Raw genomic sequence first — 22,526 nt, forward strand, 5'->3', positions numbered from 1 at the left:
TTCTCCCCCTCCTCATGGGGAGAGGAGTGAGGAAAGGCTCCATCGCCTGTGCCCAGTGCGCGCTTTGGCGTGTTACGTTGAGCGCACAGCAGCGATTAGGTCATCGCCTCAACTGTTTGTGTGTCACCGTGCAGCTGCACTAGTTAGACCACTTTCAAAACAGCGTCTGTCTCATTGGCTTTGTGAAGGCATTGAGACGGCTTATGAGGCAGCGGGGCGACAATTGCCTCAGGGTATAAGAGCCCACTCCACTCGTGGAGTAGCGGCTTCTACTGCCCTTTTCAAAGAAACAGGGGTAGAGGATATCTGTACAGCGGCGTCGTGGTCGTCACCGTCTCCATTTATCCGGTTCTATTTCTTGGATATGTCTTCTAACTCTTTGGCTCAGTCTGTACTCAGCGTGGCTGAGGGGAGGACTTGAGCTAAGAGAGAGGAATGTGGGACTGAGGAGACAGGTCTCTTTCAGGTCCGCTTCTGATTGGAGGACATATTTTGGCATGACCCCTGACTGACATGTTCATTACAGTAGAAGGCATGCATTGATCTGCCACCAGTGAATAACTGGGTTGAGGCGGAATGATGAGGGATAATAGTAGTAACCTTGGTTACGGTACTATTAGACCGGTCATGACAATTTTGACGGATTGTGACGTCATCTATCTGCTTGTTCAGATTAGTATGAATCATGTTCTGGGATCTGCCCACTAATCTCTGGGGTTCCATTGATTGAGTGGGGCGGGCTACCGTGTACACAATGTAGAGCGACACTTTGTGTCATTCCATTAGTGGTCAGTATTATTGTAACATGATATTGAGGTACCATCTATCTGCTAGTACAGATTAGTATGGCCCGTATTCTGGTGCTCTGCCTACTAGTCATTGGTGTTGCCATTGGACTAGGTGGGGCGGGTTTTAACCGATGATATTGTGACACTTGTATGGTGATACAGTGGTTGCAGTACTGCGGGACTTGGTTGCAGCCATTGCTAGGCCTGACCGTTTCATTTTGATGGGAAGCGTTGGGCTCGGCAGGGAGCGTTTCACTCCGCCTTAAACCAATAGGAGCAGAACTCCCCTATGGGGTGGAGCTCCACGATATAGAACGATAGTTACCGGAGTGTAATTCCAGTTCTATGAGTGGAGCGGAGCCCCATAGGACTTAAGGCCCTGCCGACCCTCTCTAGTCTCGCTGAAGATAAATATCTCGGGAGGCTGATTGAGGGGAAGCGTCTCCTCTTATAGGGACACCTGTACTCCTATTGGCTGCAGGTGTGTGCATAATTTTGTCTCAGGCTGATGCTGCCTTAGGGCAGTGGGTAAACCAATAGGAGCAGAGCTCCCCTATGGGGCTCCGCTCCACACATAGAACTGGAGTTACACTCCGGTAACTATCGTTCGCCATGCTCAGAACATATGATGCGGCCACAGGGGGAAAGATTTGGCGTGTAGTGGTGATGTCAGACCGTCTGGTTAAGTAGGCAATACAAAATGTATATAATGTTCATTGATTGGGTTAAGATGAACCGTCACTCCAAAACTAGTGGACCAATGGAGGCTCATTGTCTACGCCTCTCTAAACACCGCCCTTCACTATAAAAAAAAAAGTCAAATCTCGCAGTCGAAAAAAACTGGCATCGAAAGCCAAGATGCGAGTAGCATAACCAAAAGGTAGTAAATACAGGCAAGAGCGTAGACAAAATGGATCCAATAGGATTGGTTGTTGGAACATAACTGAAAACGATTTTTGCATTCGTTTTCGAATACGTTTTTCAATCATTTGTCATAGAATTTTGCTCTCGCTTAAAAAGTATTTGTTTGCAAGTTTTTGGGTTTTGCTTTTGATAATTTGTTTACAATTCTATAAATGTTGCTTTCAATTGTTAAGGTTTTTGATTTCAACATCCATTATGACCTTTCCTCAAATATCATGTTTACATTAGCAACTATATTTTTCATGTTTACGATTTATTTTATTTTAAATTCAATACATATGGCGTGAAATGGTCCCATAAGGTCTGATTGATTTAGTTTCTCCCAGTATCTGGCCCACACTCCAGTACAGTAGGTGGCGGTAATGCACCATAACGTTGTCAACCAACGATAAACCCCACCGAAGAACCTGGTAGTTTAGATTACTGAACAGAATGACACGCTGACTAAATGTTCAACAAAAAAAAACAAAAAAACTTTATTTCAGAGAATCAGAACAGAATCAGAGGGTTCCTCAGTCTTGCTTTGCAGAATAAAAATGAGAAACATTTGCAGAATCTTGCACATGCACATTGCAACACATTTCCTTACTTCATTAGATTTGTGTGTATTGGCTATATGTAGTGAAATTGTTAGATATTACAGCACTGTCGGAGCTAGAAACACAAGCATTTCGCTACACCCGCAATAGCATCTGCTAAACACGTGTATGTGACCAATACAATTTGATTTTAAAAGTCAGACAGATAAAGTCATGACAGGCCTGACGGAAACAGAACATTTTTGGGTAAATTATCCAAACTTCAACAAAACACACTAGACAAGGTGGAATCTTTTTGTGTCTGTAAAACGAATTATGCGAGAAATGTTAGTGGAAACGCTTTGACAGAGATCAAGAAAGATAGGAACAAATATTTGAACCATCTGCCTCGCTCTTAAAGGGATTGTAATCAGACAAGTACTTGACAGAGCAAAATATTGTCAGATTAAAGTTGCAGTTGGGGGAGTGCGAATGTCAAGGGACAGTGAGCACAGTTCTCAGTTTGATAAAGAGGGACGGTTTGAAATAATTATTTTGTGGTGGACCTAGTCCTGGGGGTTCAAATACAGAAGAAACATTTTACATTTTAGTCATTTAGCAGACGCTCTTATCCAGAGCGACTTAGTGAGTGCATACATTTTCATACTGGCCCCCCGTGGGAAACGAACCCACCCTGGCGTTGCAAGCGCCATGCTCTACCAACTGAGCTACAGGGGACTAAACCCTACTTAACCCATAAAACAGACAGTTTGTTTCTTATGCCTACACTTTCTAACAGGGCAGCAGCTCATTACAGTATCATTCACACAAACAGGGAAGGGGTTTGGGGTGGGGTGTGTGGGTTTGTGTTGTATAAAAAAAAAACAGGAAATTAGTAAAGACAGGAAAGCCCCTCTTAGTACTCGTCTGCCTGGGTCGCCATCTTGTAGCCGTTCTCGTTGGAAACATAGCCCTCCCCCGACTGCACCGACTCCTGGTCCATCAACCCATCCTGGCTGTTCTCCTCTGGCTTGGGCGGCGCTTCGCCCTCCTCCCCGTTACCCACGTCGTCCTGCTCGGCCGAGGGGAGCAGGAGAGAGCCATGCCGGTCCTCCCTGCGCTCCCCGCCACCCCGCTCCCGGTCTCTCTTATGCTCCCGGTCTTTCTCCCTGTCCCCCCTGTGCCTCTCCCGGTCCCTATCGCGGTCCTTGTCCCTGTGGCTGCGCCTCCGGTCGCGTTCCCTCTCCCTGTCCCGCTCCCTCCCGCCACGCTCCTCTCCCACCTCTCCCCCTTCCTCACCCACGCTAGGCTCTTCAGGCATTCTCTCTCCTCCCTCCGCCATCATACCTTCTCCTAGCCCCATGCCCTCATCCCCCTCGCCACCCTTGCCCCTCTCCCGGTCTCGCTTGCGCTCTCGGCTGCGGCTCCTCCTCTTCCTTTCGCCCTTGTCTCTGCTCCTCTCCCTGCTACGACTATCTCCCCCTGGCCCTCCCCCCCCCCGCTCCCTCTCTCGGTCTCTCCTCCTGCCACCCCCTACGCTCTCCTCTCCGGGCCCTGCCAGGCCCAGACCCCTGTCGCCCCTCTCCCTCTCCCTGGAGCGAGAGCTGCGCCTGCGTCTTTCCCGGGACCGGGACCTCCGTCTCTCGCCACCGCGCTCTTTCTCCCCCCCCCGTTCGTGCTCACGGCTGCGCTCGCTGCGCTCTCTGCGCTCCCCTCTGGGCTCAGGTCCACGTTCGCGCTCTCGTTCCCTGAGGTGAAGAGAAGGGCAAAAATAACAGTCAACTGACAAACCTCTACAGAAAATATCAAGTCAGTCAAACCACAAAATGTCCAATCCCAAATCTACCACTAGCCCATATCCTCTAGACTTTCATAGATCTAAAATAATTGGATAGATGTAACTAAGGAATATGGTAGTAAATCCATCTTGCCGTCACATTATTTTCCCGTATATTGCTACATCTATCCAATTATTTTGGGTCTAATGGGTAGGGCCTATTTGGAATAGGGTGACAATCCTCCCTTGGTAGACCACCCCAAGGGCCGAGTGTAGTTACTCACCCTCCAATTGGGGGGTGGTCATCGTAACGTGAGGCGTCGTCTCTTCCAGAGTGCTTGATGTTGACGTCAGCCCCGCCTCTCCTCGTCCCACCAAGACCACCACCTGGTTGGGGACAGAAAACAGGGCTCATTGTGATGCATTCATTTCCTGTCTATGATTTATGTATTTAAAAACTGACAAATAAAATATTAAAAGGGATTCATAAATGGCAAATGCCAATTTGAAGAGAATCAGCTGTTCCAAAACATTCAATGAATTCATGCAGTCACAGAGATCATGTGCAGTTCCTCACCTAGCCTGCGGGGCTGCCATCCCTTCACAGTGCGGCCTCTTTCCACATCCACCAGCACTCTCCTCCCGTCGATTTTCTTGCCGTCTGCATGCTTGTAGGCGGCTGGAGGGGAGGGGAGGGGGGTGATGACAGAAAAGGTAGAGAAGGGTAAGTTGGAGCTCTGCTATTTCAAAAGGTAAGGATAACAAAGAGTGCATGAATATACTGACCAGGAGCAGGTGAGGTAGTGTGGAGCTGCTCTCTGGGCAGACAGACCATGTAGTAGTAGACCCTTTTCCACCACTAAACGCAGCTTTTACCTGCACATCTTTCGCTTTTTTGAAGCTGTACCACTGCTTAAGTATTTTGTTGTGAAGCACTTTACTTCAGTAAATCAATTTTGAAATGCTAATGAGGGATAGAATAATAAATTAATTCTAGCCGCAAATTACAAGTGAGCCGGTATAGTAGATAAAAATGTACCAAAGTCTGCCTTCCAAAGCATGAATTATTCAAATCTCTAACCTTAGATTTTATTATATAATATATTCAAACAAAAAACATTGAAGTTAGGCCTATATGATTGCTCTGTGTCATGTATGGTTTCTGTGGAGCACCAGAGACCGAAAAAAGTGAAACTCTGCTTTAAAATAATTTAAATCTTACTTAGGTCTAGTAGTGACATTTTAGTCATTTAGCAGACGCTCTTATCCAGAGCGACTTACAGTTAGTGTGTGCATACATTTTTCATACTCTACTGTTGCATGGCTCATTTTACCTTGAAGCTAAAAGGTTAGTGTTTATACCCGGGGTACTCAACTCTTACCCTACGTGGTCCGGAGCCTGCTGCTTTTCTGTTCTGCCTGATAATTAATTGCACACCTGGTGTCCCAGGTCTAAATCAGTCCCTGATTAGAGGGGAACGATGGAGGGGGATGCAGTGGAACTGGCTTCGAGGACCAGAGGTGAGTAGACCAATCAATGGTCTTGACTTCGCCCACAACTATAAGCTAAATTCATACATCTAGGGAAGCGAGCATAAACGCTCAATATCAATTATATATGTATACCCATAAATTATGACATTATGTAGCCTTGGTTAAGATTTTTACCTAAAACTATATGCATTTAAAATTGCTCCATAGTGATGAAAATACCCAACTTTTCATAACTATAAACTTTCATCATGGGATTTTGTGTAAAAATTAATTTAATTTAAAGCTACGGCAGTCAGATGAATGGACCATTCCCAATAATGGTTTATTACTGAATATTGCGTGTCCCTAGTGGTTAGCCTAGCGGTAAAAAGCGTTAGGCCAGTAACCGAAAGTTTGTTGGTTCAAATCAGAGCGGACTAGGTCAAAATAAATCTGTCGATGTGCCCTTGAGCAAAGCACTTAACCCTAATTGCTCCTGTAAGTAGCTCTGGATAAGAGCGTCTGCTAAATGACATGAAATGAAAACGAGTGGTCCAAGCAGTTGACAGCACTTTGATGTGGAGTGCGTTTGAGAGCCCGTCACTTGAAATAAATCAGATGACAATAATTAATATCCAACCTGACAAATTGATGAGAAATGCATTTGTGCATGTTCACACATTGTCACATCTACAACCTCTTACCCAGAAGGAACAGTGAATAGGAGTCACCCCCATGGGTAAGATAGACACCCACTTCACTTACAAAAGCACGTCTAACCACTTATAGGTGGAAAAATAGATTTTCTACCAGTAGCTAGGTTTCCATCCAATTGCCGTCAGATTTTAATACAAATATTGCAAAATGTGCATTTCCAAAATGACTTGTTGCGGCAAAAGACAATCAGTGCGTGATGACGTAGCGCACACATAACCATCTGTAGTTGAAAAAGCGTTACTTTTTTTGTCACAAAAACTGTTGCATTTAATAGCAAATGTGCCTACGCTCGCATATACAGTACGGGTAGGCTAGTCTACATGAGATAATGGAGAAGATAATATTTTGTCAAACGGCAGTCAAGCGTCAATCATCATGTCACCAGCATAAGACCCTCGATATTTATTGGAAAGTAGAATAAAGCTCATCATCGTGCACTTTCACCACCCTGTGAAGTTCATCCATATATTTGATCTGTAGCCTAATAAACTGCATGGTTTCCCGAGTCATAGTGGTTGGACCACACACCATATCGATTCCAAGTTTAATTCGATAAGATGGTAATTATATCAATATTTGCACATAAGTCATTTCCACCGCCATCTCGCACATAATTAATTTTACTGACACAGAAAGATCCCACCATGTCGAACTAACAAATTCAGTCAGCATTTATAAAATTGTACCGAAACTTCCTGTTTCCATCACAGCTGTCGTTATTTTTTTAAATATGGTTTGACTTTCCTCTAAAAACTGTGGATAGAAACGTGGTTAGTGACAAACCACAGGTGGCTCTGCACTGCAAATCCTTTCGCTTTGAACACACTGACTGTGTCATTGCGTTTATTTCCAATGGAACGCTGCGTTTGCCTTGCAGCATTGCGTTGCAGAGGTAGTTGCAGTGCGTTCTGTGTTGTGCATACGTTGGATTTATCGAACGTATGCGTCAAACTGTATGCGATAACGAGTTGACAGAAATGGTAGCAGAAGGTGAATGTTGAACTTTTGTTGCACACATATCTAGATGATGCTGCATACTATTTTGCGCAACGACAGTCTGTGTTCAAAGCGTAACACCTTAGGCACATCCTGCGATAGCCATCGTCACTGGCACAACCACACACCACTCCTGGTGTTCTTACCCCCCTCCCTGGTTCAGTGAGAAATAAAATACCAGTGACACATTGGTTTGAGTTATTTACTCTGATTGCCAGAATACACAGCCTTTTATGGTAATGCTGCTTATTACACCAACATCTTCTTACCCAATACATGTTGTGCTTCAGACTCTAGAGAGGCTAGTGTAAATTTGGTTGCCTTACATACAACCTCTGACCTGCTTGTAATACTTGTCTGGAGGGGGAGATATAAGCAAATGTGTCATGAGTTAAATGTGACCATGTTCACATACCTTAGTTGGGGCTTTACGGGCTGCTGTTTGTTTTTCGTCAACTATCTTACCACCACCTGGACACGAGCGCAGTGTCGAACTCAGAACCTCCCGGAGCATAGGGCTTCCAGTTGCCAGTCAACATGGCAGTCTCCTGCTTCTGCCAGATTTAACACCATAGTCTGCAGCTTCGGAGTCAAACTCAGAACACGCACAAATATATATACTCCCTTGGCCCAGACAGTCTTGGGATCAGTCTCTTATGACCGAAGAATTCGGCGAGATCCATGATGACCCATCCTGGCCTCTACACTGGTCTGCTCTGCTGTGGAAGACGATCCAATGAGAAACGGCACAGAGGACTCTTTCCTCTTTATATCCAATCAGAGGGCCTTACCAGAACCACTCGCTTAACCATTCAAAAGGCCTTACCAGAACCCCTCGCTTTTATAGCCAATCAGAGGGCCTTACCAGAACCCCCTCTAGATCACAGCAAATTATCACTGTACTTTCATGACACCTCACAGGCTTATACTACCAGGGGGCCTTACCACAACCCCTCACTAACCTAACCAATCCGGGTTTGTCTTACCACAAACCATAACCTTCTCAACCAATCAGAGATGACTTCACTCAAAGGGGGGTTGCCTTACCTCAACCCCCAAAACGACTTGAATACAAGGCCTAAATACTATCTTACTATACAAGCACACGTATGGTGCATATCAAAAGGTTATTTTAAGAAACAGAAAGGTATGTATCTAGAGAAAATGAGACAAGTGTTTGGTGTAGGCTAGAATAAAATGTAGGCTAGTTCCAGTGGTGACATGTTTCCTCACTAGACTGGTTCTATTAGCTGTATACACCTGATCCTTAATATCAGCTGTGGTAAAGAGATCTGGGGGTGAGATGACTGCCATGTCTGAATGAACTATCGCTATGCTCTTGTTGGCATCTGCTCTTGCCTAGTTCTATAGTAGGGGCAAAGCTACATGTGCATAATTATGTGCCTTGCTGTAAAAGTGGTTAGAGTCCCGTCGTAAGCCTAATCCATTAAAGCCAGCTCGACGCACACAAGAAAGGACCTTAACTTACAACGCTAGGGGATTTTGTCTTGGGCATGTGGTCTTTTTGACGCAATGTTATGCAAAAGATTGTCCTTTTCTTAATGATTATGCAAGAGACAACTTGCTAAAATGCTGTTGTTTCAGACAAATACAATAATCAAAATAGTAAAAGCTCTTAGGCCTATATGTAAAAGTGCTAAAAGGGATACATCGGAGGTGGCTTTAACACAAAAGGAAAACTCATAGGGCACCCATTAACTGACTAATGGCCTGGGGGTGCGTTCAATGGTCAAAGCACCAGCTCTGTCTTACCAATGTCAATACTGTTCAGGCAACATTTAAGCAGCTTCAAAAAAAAATTTGCTTTGCCCATTGAACGTAGCTCCTCTTCCCTAAATAGGAGGATGAAGGGTGGAAAGAAAGCTTACCCATCATACAAACCCATCATACCAACCATATACTGAGCTGTGGTAGTAGGGTGTAGATGTATCATAACCATCATCATCTGCAAGCCAGCTCTGGCCAATAGCCATCACAGATAGGCGGCTGCAGTGGCAATGAGAACAACAAACAGTTAATACACTACAGAGCCAGCATAGACATCCCCTCACAAGTCAACCCTCACCTGAGTCACATCATACCAAGGGTGGGCGACCCTGGTCCTGGGGAACACTATTCCCTGCCTGTTCATTGCACGACCCTAAGTGTTCCAGCAATGAATCAGCGACCACGTTCCAGACAAGCTACATTGCAGTCGCGCTGTGCGGATACTTGCCTAATCACCGACTAGCAGTCAGGCATCAGATTCCTATTTGATATGATTTGGTTTGCTGATATGTAAAACAACTACCCAGGTGTTGCGAGATCTGGCAAGTGATTACAATGTAGTCAGCCTGGGAGGTGGCCAAGTAAGTAGCAATCTTAGTGAGCAACCGATTTACACCTGGAACACCCATCTCCCTGACAATTTGTTTAAATTCGATCAATGAGAAAAATACCAGCAGGCATGGTAGCTCGCCAGGACCAGGGTTGAAGACCACTGATATGAGCTGATAGAAATGGCCTAGTGTCACACAACAGCACAGAGATGAGGGTACCCAAGTTAACCAGACAAGGTAGGGGGCACTAGCCTGTTGGTGACCTGTAGCTTACCGTTGGTGGTCCAACCAGGAAACCTACCTGTTCCACAGATGACTTAGCACTCCTAACTATTACAGGCCTAACCTACAGCAAGCAAAGGCATTCAAGGTGACCAGAAGAACAAGGCTTAGTTGTTTATGCATACAAAACATAGGCCAAACCTTCCCACCCCTCCCACTGAATGGCACCGCCACATAGGAGAAGTGCCATGGCTGGACTAACTGCACTCGCTCAGACAAGTGCAGTACAGAAACCATTTCACTGCTGTACTTGAGTTAGTCAAGAGATCATCATGCGCCACAAACAAGACAGACGTCACACAAACCTCACTCAGCACCTTGTTTCCCCTAATTAATAACATAGCCATTCTAAACTCAAAAGTTATGAAAATAAAGAGGATGGATGGATTTTGGAGACCCTTGGGTTCAAAGTTGTATCTTTAACTTGTGTGGACTGTGGGTCCATATTTTTAAACCCCTTGCCAGTAGGCTTGGGTGGTATACCGGAGTATTTGGAAAAAGCCACAGGATGGTTTGTCAATACCGTCAAAACTATTTATTTGAAGTTAATTAATAAATTTGAATATTTGTAGCTACTTAAGTAGATACCTGCAGTCAACTTGTGCAATAAGTTAGGAGATAAAGAACATTGTGTTCTTCATTTCACCAGACACATTATTATGAAGCTGACGGTAGTCCCCAGTCACGTGGTGTTTGTTTACAAGCACACAACTACGAGAGACCGGAGCCTTGTGAGTCACTCACTGTTGTGCAGCACGCGCCAAGTGATCTAATTACAGTATGGTAAGTCTAAATGTTAACTGTCTAAAATATGCTAACTGTTCTGCAGTTGTGCGTTTGGTTTGCTAATTTAGTAGCTAGTTAGCTATCTAGCTAAGTGGTTAGCTTCTTCCAAAATCAAGCATTCACTTGGTAACAGCAGAGAATCCCCTCCTGGATCAAAAGCCTTGCTGGCTGATATTGGTTTTGTGCGTGCAGCAAACTGTGTAGCATTTGAGTTACCTGTATAGTTTAGGTCAGAAACTGCACAAAACGTTCGCAATGCAGTCGTTAGCATTTAGTTAGCTTTCTCTATGGCATTTTACATGTACTTGTTAGCATTGCTAACCTTCGGATTACAGAGTATCAGTTGGGTTTGAAAACCGCGCCCCTTGTGTTCAGTGCCGGTATTACCGAATATCCCTGTGTGGCACAAGGTCGGTATGAAGGTATGACAATCTAGATACCGCCCAAGCCTACTTGCCAGCTAGTTCTCCTTCTCTCACCATTGTGCCAATCCAAACCATACTCTGCTGGCTTGGATACTTTCCTTTCACCATGTCCTCGCAGCGTTATCAGGCCAGCGCAGTACAGCTCGGTGTGGCTCAGCAGTGTGAAAATTGTACTTTTATATTTGGCAGATATTAAGAGTGGGCCTAAGACTATGGATAAATGTGAAACCATCACCCAACGTGGCCCTTCAATGGGAAATCACACCAAGGACAGCATAAGCTGCTAGTGCAGTACAGAAAATAACCACATTTAAAAAACGGAGCCTAGTCAGTTGCTACTCAGTCAAGAGGGTTCCTCCTACACTGAGCAAGAGTATAAGGTGCTGATGTTAACTAATAGTCAGCAACACCAACTGCTACAACTTGTAAAGCTATAGTGAAATTATTTTAAAAATTGTAAGCTCCCAAAATTGATCTGGTGCATTTCTTTCGGTACCTTCTTGTTCATGTCTCGCTTACACGAGTCCTTCAACAAATACTATCCCACCTACGTACCCTCCCAGCATTCAGACTCCCATTTGAGATGAGGTGAGTTATGAGGGGGGGTTGGTCTCTCGTGGTACTCACAGTGCATGTCTCTCTCGTGCTCGTACTCTATGAAGGCGTATCCTCTGGGCTTCCCTGACCGCTTGTTGTAGACGATGTAAATCTGGAAGAGAGAGCGACTATAATAACGCTAGCTGAACAAGCTGGGGGAGAGAAAGCAGAGGACCAACTGCCACTGTAACAAATGGACAATAAGTAAACCAAAAGGTGGTTTGGAGACCAAGACAACTTACCCTTTTGATGGGTCCGTAGACCTCAAACTCACGGCGAAGCTTGGATTCTGTTGTGTCATAATTCTGCAGCAATGATAACACAGTTAACATCTATCCCATCAGAACTTGGCGGGAAAACCCTTTACAAATCAAATGTTATTTGTCACATGTACAGACTTTACTGGCAGCTTGGTCTTAGAATTGTCTTCAGAACACACTTCTGGGCTTCATACCATTCTATAGAAAATGTAAGATATGCTTCAAGAAGTGGATGCTTGGTTTTCATTTTATTGTGGTGTATGTGTGCTGCATTTGTTATTATTCACTACACGGTTTTAGTCTCAGTGGCCAAGACAGGATGGAAGAGAAGGTAAAGATGCCATGGGACACGGAAGGTAGCCTGTATAATACACACTTACCACGCGAGCCACAAACAGGGTCTTGAAGGCATCCCCCTGAGCATTGGGGTCATTGTGTGGATCCCCTGGAAGAAGGCAGAACCAAATATCACAACCTGACCATCAACTTTCAGTAAGTCCTATGAAATGTCACAAAAGCTCATCCATGTCAACTTACAGAGCTTCAGTTCTGTCTCCACAACCGTCTGCCTCCTCTCGATCTTCTCCCTCCTCTGTAAAACAGAAACAGGTTAGCTAGGCCCTAGGAGTGGGCGATATACCGGTTTGATAGTAAAAACCGGTATTGTGCCGCGCCATGATATGGATTTAGCAATATCATGGATACCGCGATTTATTCAGAATTCATAAATTCGAATTTTGCATCAATATTTTTTTGTTCCAAATTTCAACTGAGTGATAGTACTAAGTAGCTACATCTTTTTTTTTTTTTTTTTATCCAACCTTTCTTGGTTCTTACGAATAAAAGAATGTATGTTAATATGTTGACCTATTTTTATGAGCGCACGTCGCATGCACTTGTTGCACGCATGTAGTGCTAGCAACAAAGAAGTGTGCAGGCAGCTGCAGTTAGGAGGCAGGTTAACTATTGGGGGAAAACTTTACAATCCAGGATGAGCGAAAACACAGAAATTGATGTTGCTCAAGAGCAGGAGGATAAATTGGTTAAGAAGGGGGCACCTCTGTTGTTTGGAACTGGTTTGGCTTTAAAATCTCCGACCCCGACCAAAACACTACCCTATGCAAGTTGTGTCGTCGTGTTGTCTTAGCAAAAGGTGGAAACACGACCAACCTGTTCAATCACTTAAAAACATACATGTCCGTGAGTATGAACAATGCACCAGAATGCGTGAGACAGTAAGCCCAGGAGCTCGCCGAAGACAAGCCAGACTCGCACTCAACAATCAATTATATCATCATTTGCTGCCGGTACTTGCTATGAGAAGACGAGCAAAAAATGGATAGACATCACAGCTGCGATTACAAATCACATAGCGAAGGACATGGTACCGATTCAAACTGTGGAGAAAGAGGGGTTCAGAAAGTTGATTCAAACTCTGGACCCAAGATATGAGATCCCGAGCCGCAAATATTTTAGCCAAAAATGCCTGCCACAGCTTTACACAGAATGCTGGGACAGAGTTTACAGTGAGATAAATAACATTCCATTCTTCTCCACTACTGCCGATCTATGGTCAAGTCGTACCACAGAACCTTATATAAGCCTCACAATCCATTACATAGACGGTGACTGGAAACTGAAAAGTAAGTGCCTACAGACGTCTTATTTCCCAGACGACCACACCGGGAAATAATTGCAGGTGGGCTGAGGGACATACTGTCGTCCTGGGGATTAAAAGAGTCGCGTCAAGTTTGTATGACGACCGACAGCGGATCGAACATGATCAAGGCATTGCAGCTGAACAAGTGGGCAAACCTTGGATGTTTCGGACACAGGCTGCACAATGCTATTGGTAAGTTTCAGGACTGTAGCCTAGGCCTACCCTGTATGATGCTTATTATTAAGAAAAAATACAGCTCACATCAGCCATGTACCGTAGGCTAAATCTAAGCACATCAGATTTGTAAAATGTGTAACAGTTGAATGTAAATGCCGTAAATCCTCAAACAAAGATTAAAAGTTATATTGTATTGTGATTTCTATATAAAAATGCATTATTATTAATTATTATTGTATTGTGATTCGATTATTTTTCACCCTATTATTTTGATTTCTTATTCCCAATTTCCAGAGAGGAGTGTCCAAAACGCTCCCGGGCCACAGGGGTGTGCGATTTCCCGGGCCACAGGGGTTTGCAAAAAGGTGGTTAGCACGTTCTCATACAGCTGGAAAAAGCAGAAGGCCCTGATGACAGCACAGAATGAACTAAGCCTGCCCCTGCACAAGCTCATCACAGAATCTCCGACAAGGTGGGGATCTCGTCTGAAAATGATGGAAAGAGTCCTGGAGCAGGAAAAGGCCATTACACAGGTCCTGGCAGGGGACAAAAGACACGGCACCTTGTACCTACCTGGCAAGACATCCAGGTCTTGGAATCAGTCACAGCAGCACTGAAGCCACTCCAGGACTTTACAGATGCCCTGTCAGGAGAAGCGTATGTGAGCGTGTCCTATTTGAAGCCTGTCATCAATCTGTTAAATGCAGAGGTTCTAAATCTGAGCAAGGACGATACAGAACTGACCAAAGAGATCAAGATCAAGGTTCTTGATTACTTGAATAACAAGTACACTGACCCTGCAACAGATGAGCTGCTCTCCATGGCTACCTTTCTAGATCCAAGGTTCAAGACCAGGTACATGTCCGCTGAGAAACTGGAGGACATTAAGGTATTTATTCATTTGTTCTTGTTTTATTGCTTCAAATGTAAAGCACTTTGGGCTGCATTTTATGTATGAAAGGTGCTATACAAATAAAGTTTAATTATTTTCATTTTTTAAGGTGAGAGCTGCCTCAGAGACCGAAGCCCTCCTGGTGGAGAACACAGCCCTGGGAAAATCGTCTCTTGCAGAGGATCACACTGACAGGGAGAAAGAAGCTTCCACTGCTCATCAATCAGGCAAGAAGCCCAAGAAGAGCCTTGGGAGCTTCTTTAAGCAGACCAGCAGTGCACCTGCCTCATGTTCAGAGAGGCAGATCATTGAGCAAGAGCTGAATAGCTACATTCTGGCAACGGCAGCAGACAGCGAGTCTGATCCTTTGGAGTGGTGGCGATTTCACGGATCTAATTTTCCACGTGTGAGTTGTCTGGCAAAGAAATACTTATGCATCCCTGCCACAAGTGCCCCCTCTGAGAGGGCATTCAGCACTGGGGGCAATGTGGTGACATGTCACAGGGCAGCACTAAAGCCAGAAACAGTCAACATGCTGGTATTCCTGGCACGGAACTTGTGAAGAAAGTTCTAGTGAAGATTTGTTGATATTGTTGATAATTGATGGTTGAGGCTTGAAAGGTTTAGTTTCAAACGGTTAGTTTTTTACATATCTACGGACCGTAGCCAAAACAAACACACGTATTTGAATTTGTAATTACCTTATTTTCTTTATCTCCTGTTATTTTTTATTTAATTTTACTTAATATCTAATTTATATATATATATATATATATATATATATATGGCCTACCTACCTCATGTTTACGGAATGCATGTTTGCACAATACAAATAAAAACTTTTCAGGTCCATACGGTCCAATGCCTCACTCTTTCTGGTTATATAAGGTTCAAATACATATTTTTCCTTAACTAATATAATTTAACCAAGAAGGGATATTAAAATGTGATTCATATTTTTTTACGTCATATATCGTGATATCATATCGATATCGTCTGGACAGTGGAAAATATCGTGATATGAATTTTAGCTCATATCGCCCACCCCTACTAGGCCCCTCACTCAATCTCCAAATGGTTACTGTACATGTAAATTAAAGCCATGTACTAGTACACCCTACTGAAGATTTCCACTTATCCAATCTTATTCAGATACGCACTGAGGGTTTCAGAGACTAAAAGTGAAAAGAAATGGCCACAACGGGGAATGACCTCTTCCAATTGTCTCACCTTTCTCTCCAACCTCTCATCACGAGTTTCTGCCCTAGTAGGGGGAGGGGCATCTCTGGGGTCCTATCAAAACAGTTCAAAAGTTAGGCTAATAAAAAGGTAGAGGGCCAAAGGCATTCAGTCAAATAATACACCAAAATAGCCAACTATCCATCTCATTCATGAAGAGTGTAATTGCACAAGGGCCAGGTAGGTTTGCCTTACCTCAAAGTGCCTGATGAAGGGAGCAATGCCGCAGTATGGCTGGTTGTGGTGTTTCTCATGGGGCAGCTTCTCCAACTGCGTCAGAAATGGTATAGGGTCCCGCGGCGCAAATAGGGCCAGCAAGTTGGGGGGTAAAAACTGGGTCATCTTTCACCTGCAAGTGAGAAAAAGAGATGTTTAGTTTACAAACTACGTAGTTACTAATAATATGCAGACATGGAGTTGCATCAGTGTTGCCATTAGGCAGTGTGGACAGAGCCACAAAGGCTTGGAAGACCATCGTGAACCATGTGCAGCTCAATTTCTTCTGCAAAGCTACCTAAATTACTTCCACGTAGCTAGCAAGGTAAGGTAACATCTTATTTTCATGTGTGGAACTAGCTTTGAAGCTAGTGTGTAAGAGAATTGATCAATGTTGCCAAACTATGCTCAATCTTCCCTTACCTGGAGGCTTCAAGGAAAATGAAGGCTGGAAAGTCACAGGTTAACTCGTCAACATGGGACTCCTTCCCGATAAACATTTACAAGGATAGCTAGCTAGCTGGAATAGTGAATGCTTTAGGCAGGTTATATACACATACCACACAAACAGAAATATCAAAACGCAACAATTTCAAAGAATTTATTGAGTTACAGTTCATAAGGAAATCAGTCAATTGAAATAAATGCATTAAGCCCTAATCTATGGATTTCACGGCTGGGAATACTGATGCATCTGTTGCTCAGAGATATAAAAAATAAAATAAAATAAATAAATAGGGGTGTGGATCAGAAAACCAGTCAGTATCTGGTGTGACCACCATTTGCCTCATGCAGCGCAACGTTTCCTTTGCATTGAGTTGATCAGGCTGTTGATTGTGGCCTGTGGAATGTTGTCCCACTCTTCAATGGCTGTGCGAAGTTGCTGGATATCAGCAGAAACTGGAACACGCTTTCATACACGTCGATCCAGAGCATCCCAACATGCTCAATGGATGACATGTCTGGTGAGTATGCAGGCCATGGAAGAACTGGGACATTTTCAGCTTCCAGAAATGCAGTCAGGTCAAGACCCTGGTGAGGATGACGAGCACGCAGATGAGCTTCCCAATACGGTTTGACAGTTTGTGCAGAAATTATTCGGTTGTGCAAACCCAGTTTCTTCAGCTGTCCGGGTGGCTGGTCTCGGACGATCCAGCAAGTGAAGAAGCCAGATGTGGAGGTCCCGGACTGGCGTGGTTACACGCGGTCTGCGGGTGTGAGACAAGTTGGACGTACTGCCAAATTCCCCAAAACACGGAGCCGGCTTATGGTAGAGAAATTAACATTCAATCTCTGGCAACAGCTCTGGTGGATATTCCTGCAGTCAGCATGCCAATTGCAAGCTCAAAACTTGGAGACATCTGTGCACATTTTGTTCCTAGCACAAGGTGCAACTGTGTAATGATCATGCTGTTTAATCAGCTTCTTGATATGCCACACCTGTCAGGTGGAGGATTATCTTGCCAAAAGATAAATTATTACTAGCAGGGACGTAAACAAATGTACACAAATGAGAAATAAGCTTTTTGTGCATATGGAACATTTCTGGGATCTTTTATTTCAGCTCATGAAACATGGGACCAACACTTTACATGTTGCGTATATTTGTTCGGTATAGTTGGCAGCCAACTAAACGCAACTCCACAATTTACTATTGAGTTGAGCTGCGACTAGTGTGGGTGGACTGGTGCTCCGACGTCACATAAAATTAAGTTATCAAAAACCACTAATTTCAGCACCCAAAGAGTAGCCCACAATTGCGGTCTGAGGAAGAAGCGGACCAGGAGGTGTGATGACACGAAAGCGTAAGAATGCTGCTGCTAAGATCAGAGATTAATCTCCCATGTATACACCTTCATTCGAGTACACACACAGTGCCTTCGTAAAGTATTCAGACCCCTGACTTTTTCCACATTTTGTTACGTTACAGCCTTATTCTAAAATAAAAAATGGTTTGTTTTTTCTCATTAATCCACACACACAATACCCCATAATGACAGGTTTTTAGATTTCTTTGCAAATTTATAAATTTAAAAAACCCGGAAATATCACATTTACGTAAGTATTCAGACTCTTTACTCAGTACTTTGTTGAAGCACCTTTGGCAGCAATTACAGCTTCTAGTCTTATTGGGTATGATGCTACAAGCCTATTGCCTTACCTCCATAACTTACTACATTCGCACACACTGTATATATTTTTTTGACTTTGTTTTGTTTCCCCCATATGTAACTCTGTGTTGTTGTTTTTAAAATCGCACTGCTTTGCTTTATCTTGGCCAGGTCGCAGTTGTAAATGAGAACTTGTTCTCAACTGGCTTACCTGGTTAAATAAAGGTTAAATAAAGAAAAGAAAAAAAGCTTGGCACACCTGTATTTGGGGAGTTTCTCACATTTTTCTCTGCATATCCTTTCAAGATCAGGTTGGAAGGGGAGCGTCGCTGCACAGCTATTTTCAGGTCTCTCCAGAGATGTTTGATTGGGTTCAAGTCCGGGCTCTGGCTGGGCCACTCAAGGACATTCAGGGACTTGTCCAGAAGCCACTCATGCGTTGGCTTGGCTGTGTGCTTAGGGTCATTGTCTTGTTGGAAGGTGAACATTCGCCCCAGTCTGAGGTCCTGAGCAGGTTTTCATCAAGGATCTTTATTTTCCGCCCTTCACCTTTCCCTCGATCCTGACTAGTCTCCCAGTACCTGCTGCTGAACAACATCCCCACAGCATGATGCTGCCACCACGCTTCACTGTAGGGATGGTGCCAGGTTTCCTCCAGACGTGATTAATGGCATTCAGGCCAAAGAGTTGAATCTTGGTTTCATCAGTCCAGAGAATCTTGTTTCTCATGGTCTGAGAATCTTTAGGTGCCTTTTGGCAAACTCCAAGCAGGCTGTCATGTGCCTTTTACTGAGGAGTGGCTTCCGCCTGGCCACTCTACCATAAAGGCCTGATTGGTGGAGTGCTGCAGAGATGGTTGTCCTTCTGGAAGGTTCTCCCATCTCCACAGAGGAACTCTGGAGCTCTGTCAGTGACCATCGGGTTCTTGGTCACCTCCCTGACCAAGGCCCTTCTCCCCTGATTGCTCAGTTTGGCCGGGCGGACAGCTCTAGGAATAGTCTTGGTGGTTCCAAACTTCTTCCATGAAAAACATTATGGAGGCCACTGTGTTCTTCGGGACCTTCAATGCTGCGGACATTTTTTGGTACCCTCCCCCAGAACTGTCTCAACACAATCCTGTCTCGGAGCTCTACGGACAACTCCTTTGACCTCATGGCTTGGTTTTTGCTCTGACATGCACTTTCAACTGTGGGAGCTTATATAGAGAGGTGTGTGCCTTTCCAAATCATGTCCAATCAATAGAATTTATCACAGGTGGACTCCAATGAAGTTGTAGAAACATCAAGGATGATCAATGGAAACAGGATGCACCTGAGCTCAATTTTGAGTCTCATAGCAAAGGGTCTGAATACTTATGTAAATAAAGGTATACGCTTTAAAATGTTATACATTTGCTAACATTTTTAGCAACCCGTTTTCGCTTTGTCATTATGGGGCATTGTGTGTAAATAATATTTCATCAATTTTAGAATAAGCCTGTAACGTAACAAAATGTGGAAAAAGTCAGGGGTCTGAATACTTTCCAAAGGCACTGCATATATATATATATATATATATATTACACACACAAAAGTATGTGGACACCTTCACAATTAGTGGATTCGGCTATTTCAGCCACACACAGGTGTATAAAAATCGAGCACACAGCCATGCATGCAATTTACGTACACAAACATTGGCAGTGGAATGGCCTTACTGAAGAGCTCAGTGACCTTTTCAACAAGTCAGTTCGCAACATTTCTGCCCTGCGAGAGCTGTCCCGATCAACTGTAAATGCTGTTATTGTGAAGTGGAAACGTCTAGGAGCAATAACGGCTCAGTCGCGAAGTGGTAGGCCACACAAGCTCACAGAACGGGACAGCCGAGTGCTGAAGCGCATAGCATGTACAATTCTGTCCTTGGTTGCAGCACTCACTACAGAGATCCAAACTGCCTCTGGAAGCAACATCAGCACAAGAACTGTTCGTCTGGAGCTTCATGAAATGGTTTTCCACACAAGCCTAAGATCACCATGCGCAATGTCAAGCGTCGGCTGGAGTGGTGAAAAGCTCGCCGCCTGGACTCTGGACCAGTGGAAACGGGTTCTCTAGAGTGATGAATCACGCTTCTCCATCTGGCAGTCCGACTGACAAATCTGGGTTTGAATTGGAACTCCAACTGCGAACCAGGCCTAATCGCCCAACCTCAATAATGCTTGTGGCTGAATGGAAGCAAGTCCCCGCAGCAATGTTCCAACATCTAGTGGAAAGCCTTCCCAGAAGAGTGTAGGTTGTTGTAGCAGCAAAAGGGGGGCTAACTACATATTAATGCCCATGATTTTGGAATGAGAGGTTCAATGAGCAAGTGCCATATACATTTTAGTCATTTAGCAGACGCTCTTATCCAGAGCAACTTACAGGAGCAATTAGGGTTAAGTGCCTTGCTCAAGGGCACCGGCAGATTTTTCACCTAGTCGGCTCGGGGATTAGAACCAGCAACCTTTCGGTTACTGGCACAACGCTCTTAACCACTAAGCTACCTGCCGCCCCGTCATTTAGTGTACCTACGTCCCCTGATTACAAACCAAGTAATCTTCCTTGTAGGTCTTCATGCGCTCGAGAACTTTGCTTATCTCGAAATTCAGTCAGTCAGCAGTGGTGAGCGCTCTGAAGTGGAGTCAGTCCAGGATGTAGTTAGTCTGCCTGCTGCGACGTGTGGTAGTTTTGCCCAGATTCTGTACCGGTAGGAGCTAGATTTTTTAAGAGACTGTAATCCGGTTTTTGGGCCAACCCATGTTGTGTCAAGCTGGGTAAAGGACAAACTGGGAATGGTTACATCTGAAAGTTGAGAAATTGATTTTTTTTTATGCTGTATCCGCCTCCCAGAGGAAGTGGGCACTTCGAGGCTCGGGGCTCAACCTGTGGTGTCCTTTGCTCTCCGAAGCAGGGCGCTGTGGTGGATCAAATGAAAAATAATATTCCTAGTGTTTGTGATGCCCGCCGATTGGTGAGACGTAAACCCAGTGGCAATGGCGAGCATGAGAATACCCAGTCTTGCTGAGCTTTGACACATTTTCTACCTGATAAATTCAGGTTAAGTTAAATTTGCTATTCTGTGAGGGCCTATGTTCCGAACCCGCATCAGTGCCATAGATTTGGACATGTTGCAGTAGTGTGTAAAATGGAGATCCCAAATTGTGAGAAATATACAGGAGGGCATAGTCAGAGGGAGTGTACAGTTGGGATAGAGAAAGCACTGTGTCAACTGTGGAGGTGCCCATGCAGCTGGGGATCGAACGTGCCCTGAGAGAGACAGGTTGAGATTGCCAGAGTTCAAGTGGGGCACAAAGAGTCCTATGCTGAGGCAGTGAAGAGAGTAGAGGATAGCCCAAGGGTGAGTGAGTCGGCTGGAAGCCCCCGAGTGAGTAGGCTTGAAGAGAGCAAGAGATGTTGAATTTAATAAGGTTGGATTTCTTGTGTTTATAGCCATGGTGATCAACTGCACTGAACCACCGTTATTGTGCATTAATGCCACCTACTGTACTGGAGCGGCACCACCTCCCGCATGTCCCAACTTGAAAATTGACCAATAAAAGGTATAGGGGTTCCTGCAGATGTAGGAACGCACATTTGCAGTAACGTCCCTAATTGCGGTCCGCAATTGCACCGTTCTCAATAATAAAACGTCACGAACTGTTCCAATCTGTTTCAGATGAGAATCATGAAGACGCCTTTAGAGCTAGTTGTCTGTCTTCCGACTAGACATCTCAGTGGTGGGCTAACTGAGGCTAACGTTAGCTAACAACACAGTCAAACAATGGACCCACCTGGCTAACGTTAGTTTGCCAATCCACCAAAGCTTTAAGCTAATTAATTGCAGTAAGACGAGATACCTAAAACGAAATATGGTACATTTTAACAGGTCGATTTTACCTAACGTTACATATTCCAGTTTAGCTATCTAGCTAACCACTGTCCAGCGTAGGCCTCGTGCCACCACTCAGACTCAGGGGCACTACACATTTGTCCCACTCACCTCAACTCTTCATTCAATCCCTTTAAAACTCCGAGAGCCCGAATCAGGCAACGTGGAATAAGAGCGTGCACTCTCCTTGTTCAAAGCAAGTTGTTTTCCCACAGATGAATATACTTCAGCCAAAGCGAAAGATAAAGTGGCTTAAGCTTGGTTAGCTTCTCGCCAGGAGAAAAAAAGATTTGGTCCTCAACTTAAAATGGCGGTATGCCGTAAAGGAACAACACTGTCGCGACAGTTCCTCTAATGTTTCACGACACTTTGGGCTAATTTACTTGAGACCTTGGTTTCCACAGAGAGGAAGGGGAGAAAGCGGCCAAACTCGGAGAAAAATCTTT

General features: G+C 44.4%; 1 protein-coding gene and 1 pseudogene across 1 annotated transcript; both read right to left on the minus strand.

Annotated features, from left to right (window-relative positions):
* Positions 1-3,105: 3,105 nt before the first annotated feature.
* LOC121550290 (U1 small nuclear ribonucleoprotein 70 kDa) lies at positions 3,106-22,411 on the minus strand. The gene is made up of 10 exons (XM_045210832.1): positions 22,192-22,411; positions 16,046-16,199; positions 15,842-15,904; positions 12,420-12,474; positions 12,263-12,327; positions 11,865-11,927; positions 11,653-11,734; positions 4,585-4,686; positions 4,292-4,394; positions 3,106-3,978 (listed from the first exon to the last, which is right to left on the minus strand). Exons 2-10 carry the CDS (start codon positions 16,190-16,192, stop codon positions 3,147-3,149), a joined length of 1,512 nt encoding a protein of 503 aa, XP_045066767.1. The 5' UTR covers positions 16,193-16,199; positions 22,192-22,411; the 3' UTR covers positions 3,106-3,146.
* LOC121552014 lies at positions 16,264-16,340 on the minus strand (annotated as a pseudogene).
* Positions 22,412-22,526: the final 115 nt, after the last annotated feature.

The sequence above is a fragment of the Coregonus clupeaformis genome, chromosome 35 (genome assembly GCF_020615455.1).
Source record: "Coregonus clupeaformis isolate EN_2021a chromosome 35, ASM2061545v1, whole genome shotgun sequence".
NCBI lineage: Eukaryota > Metazoa > Chordata > Actinopteri > Salmoniformes > Salmonidae > Coregonus > Coregonus clupeaformis.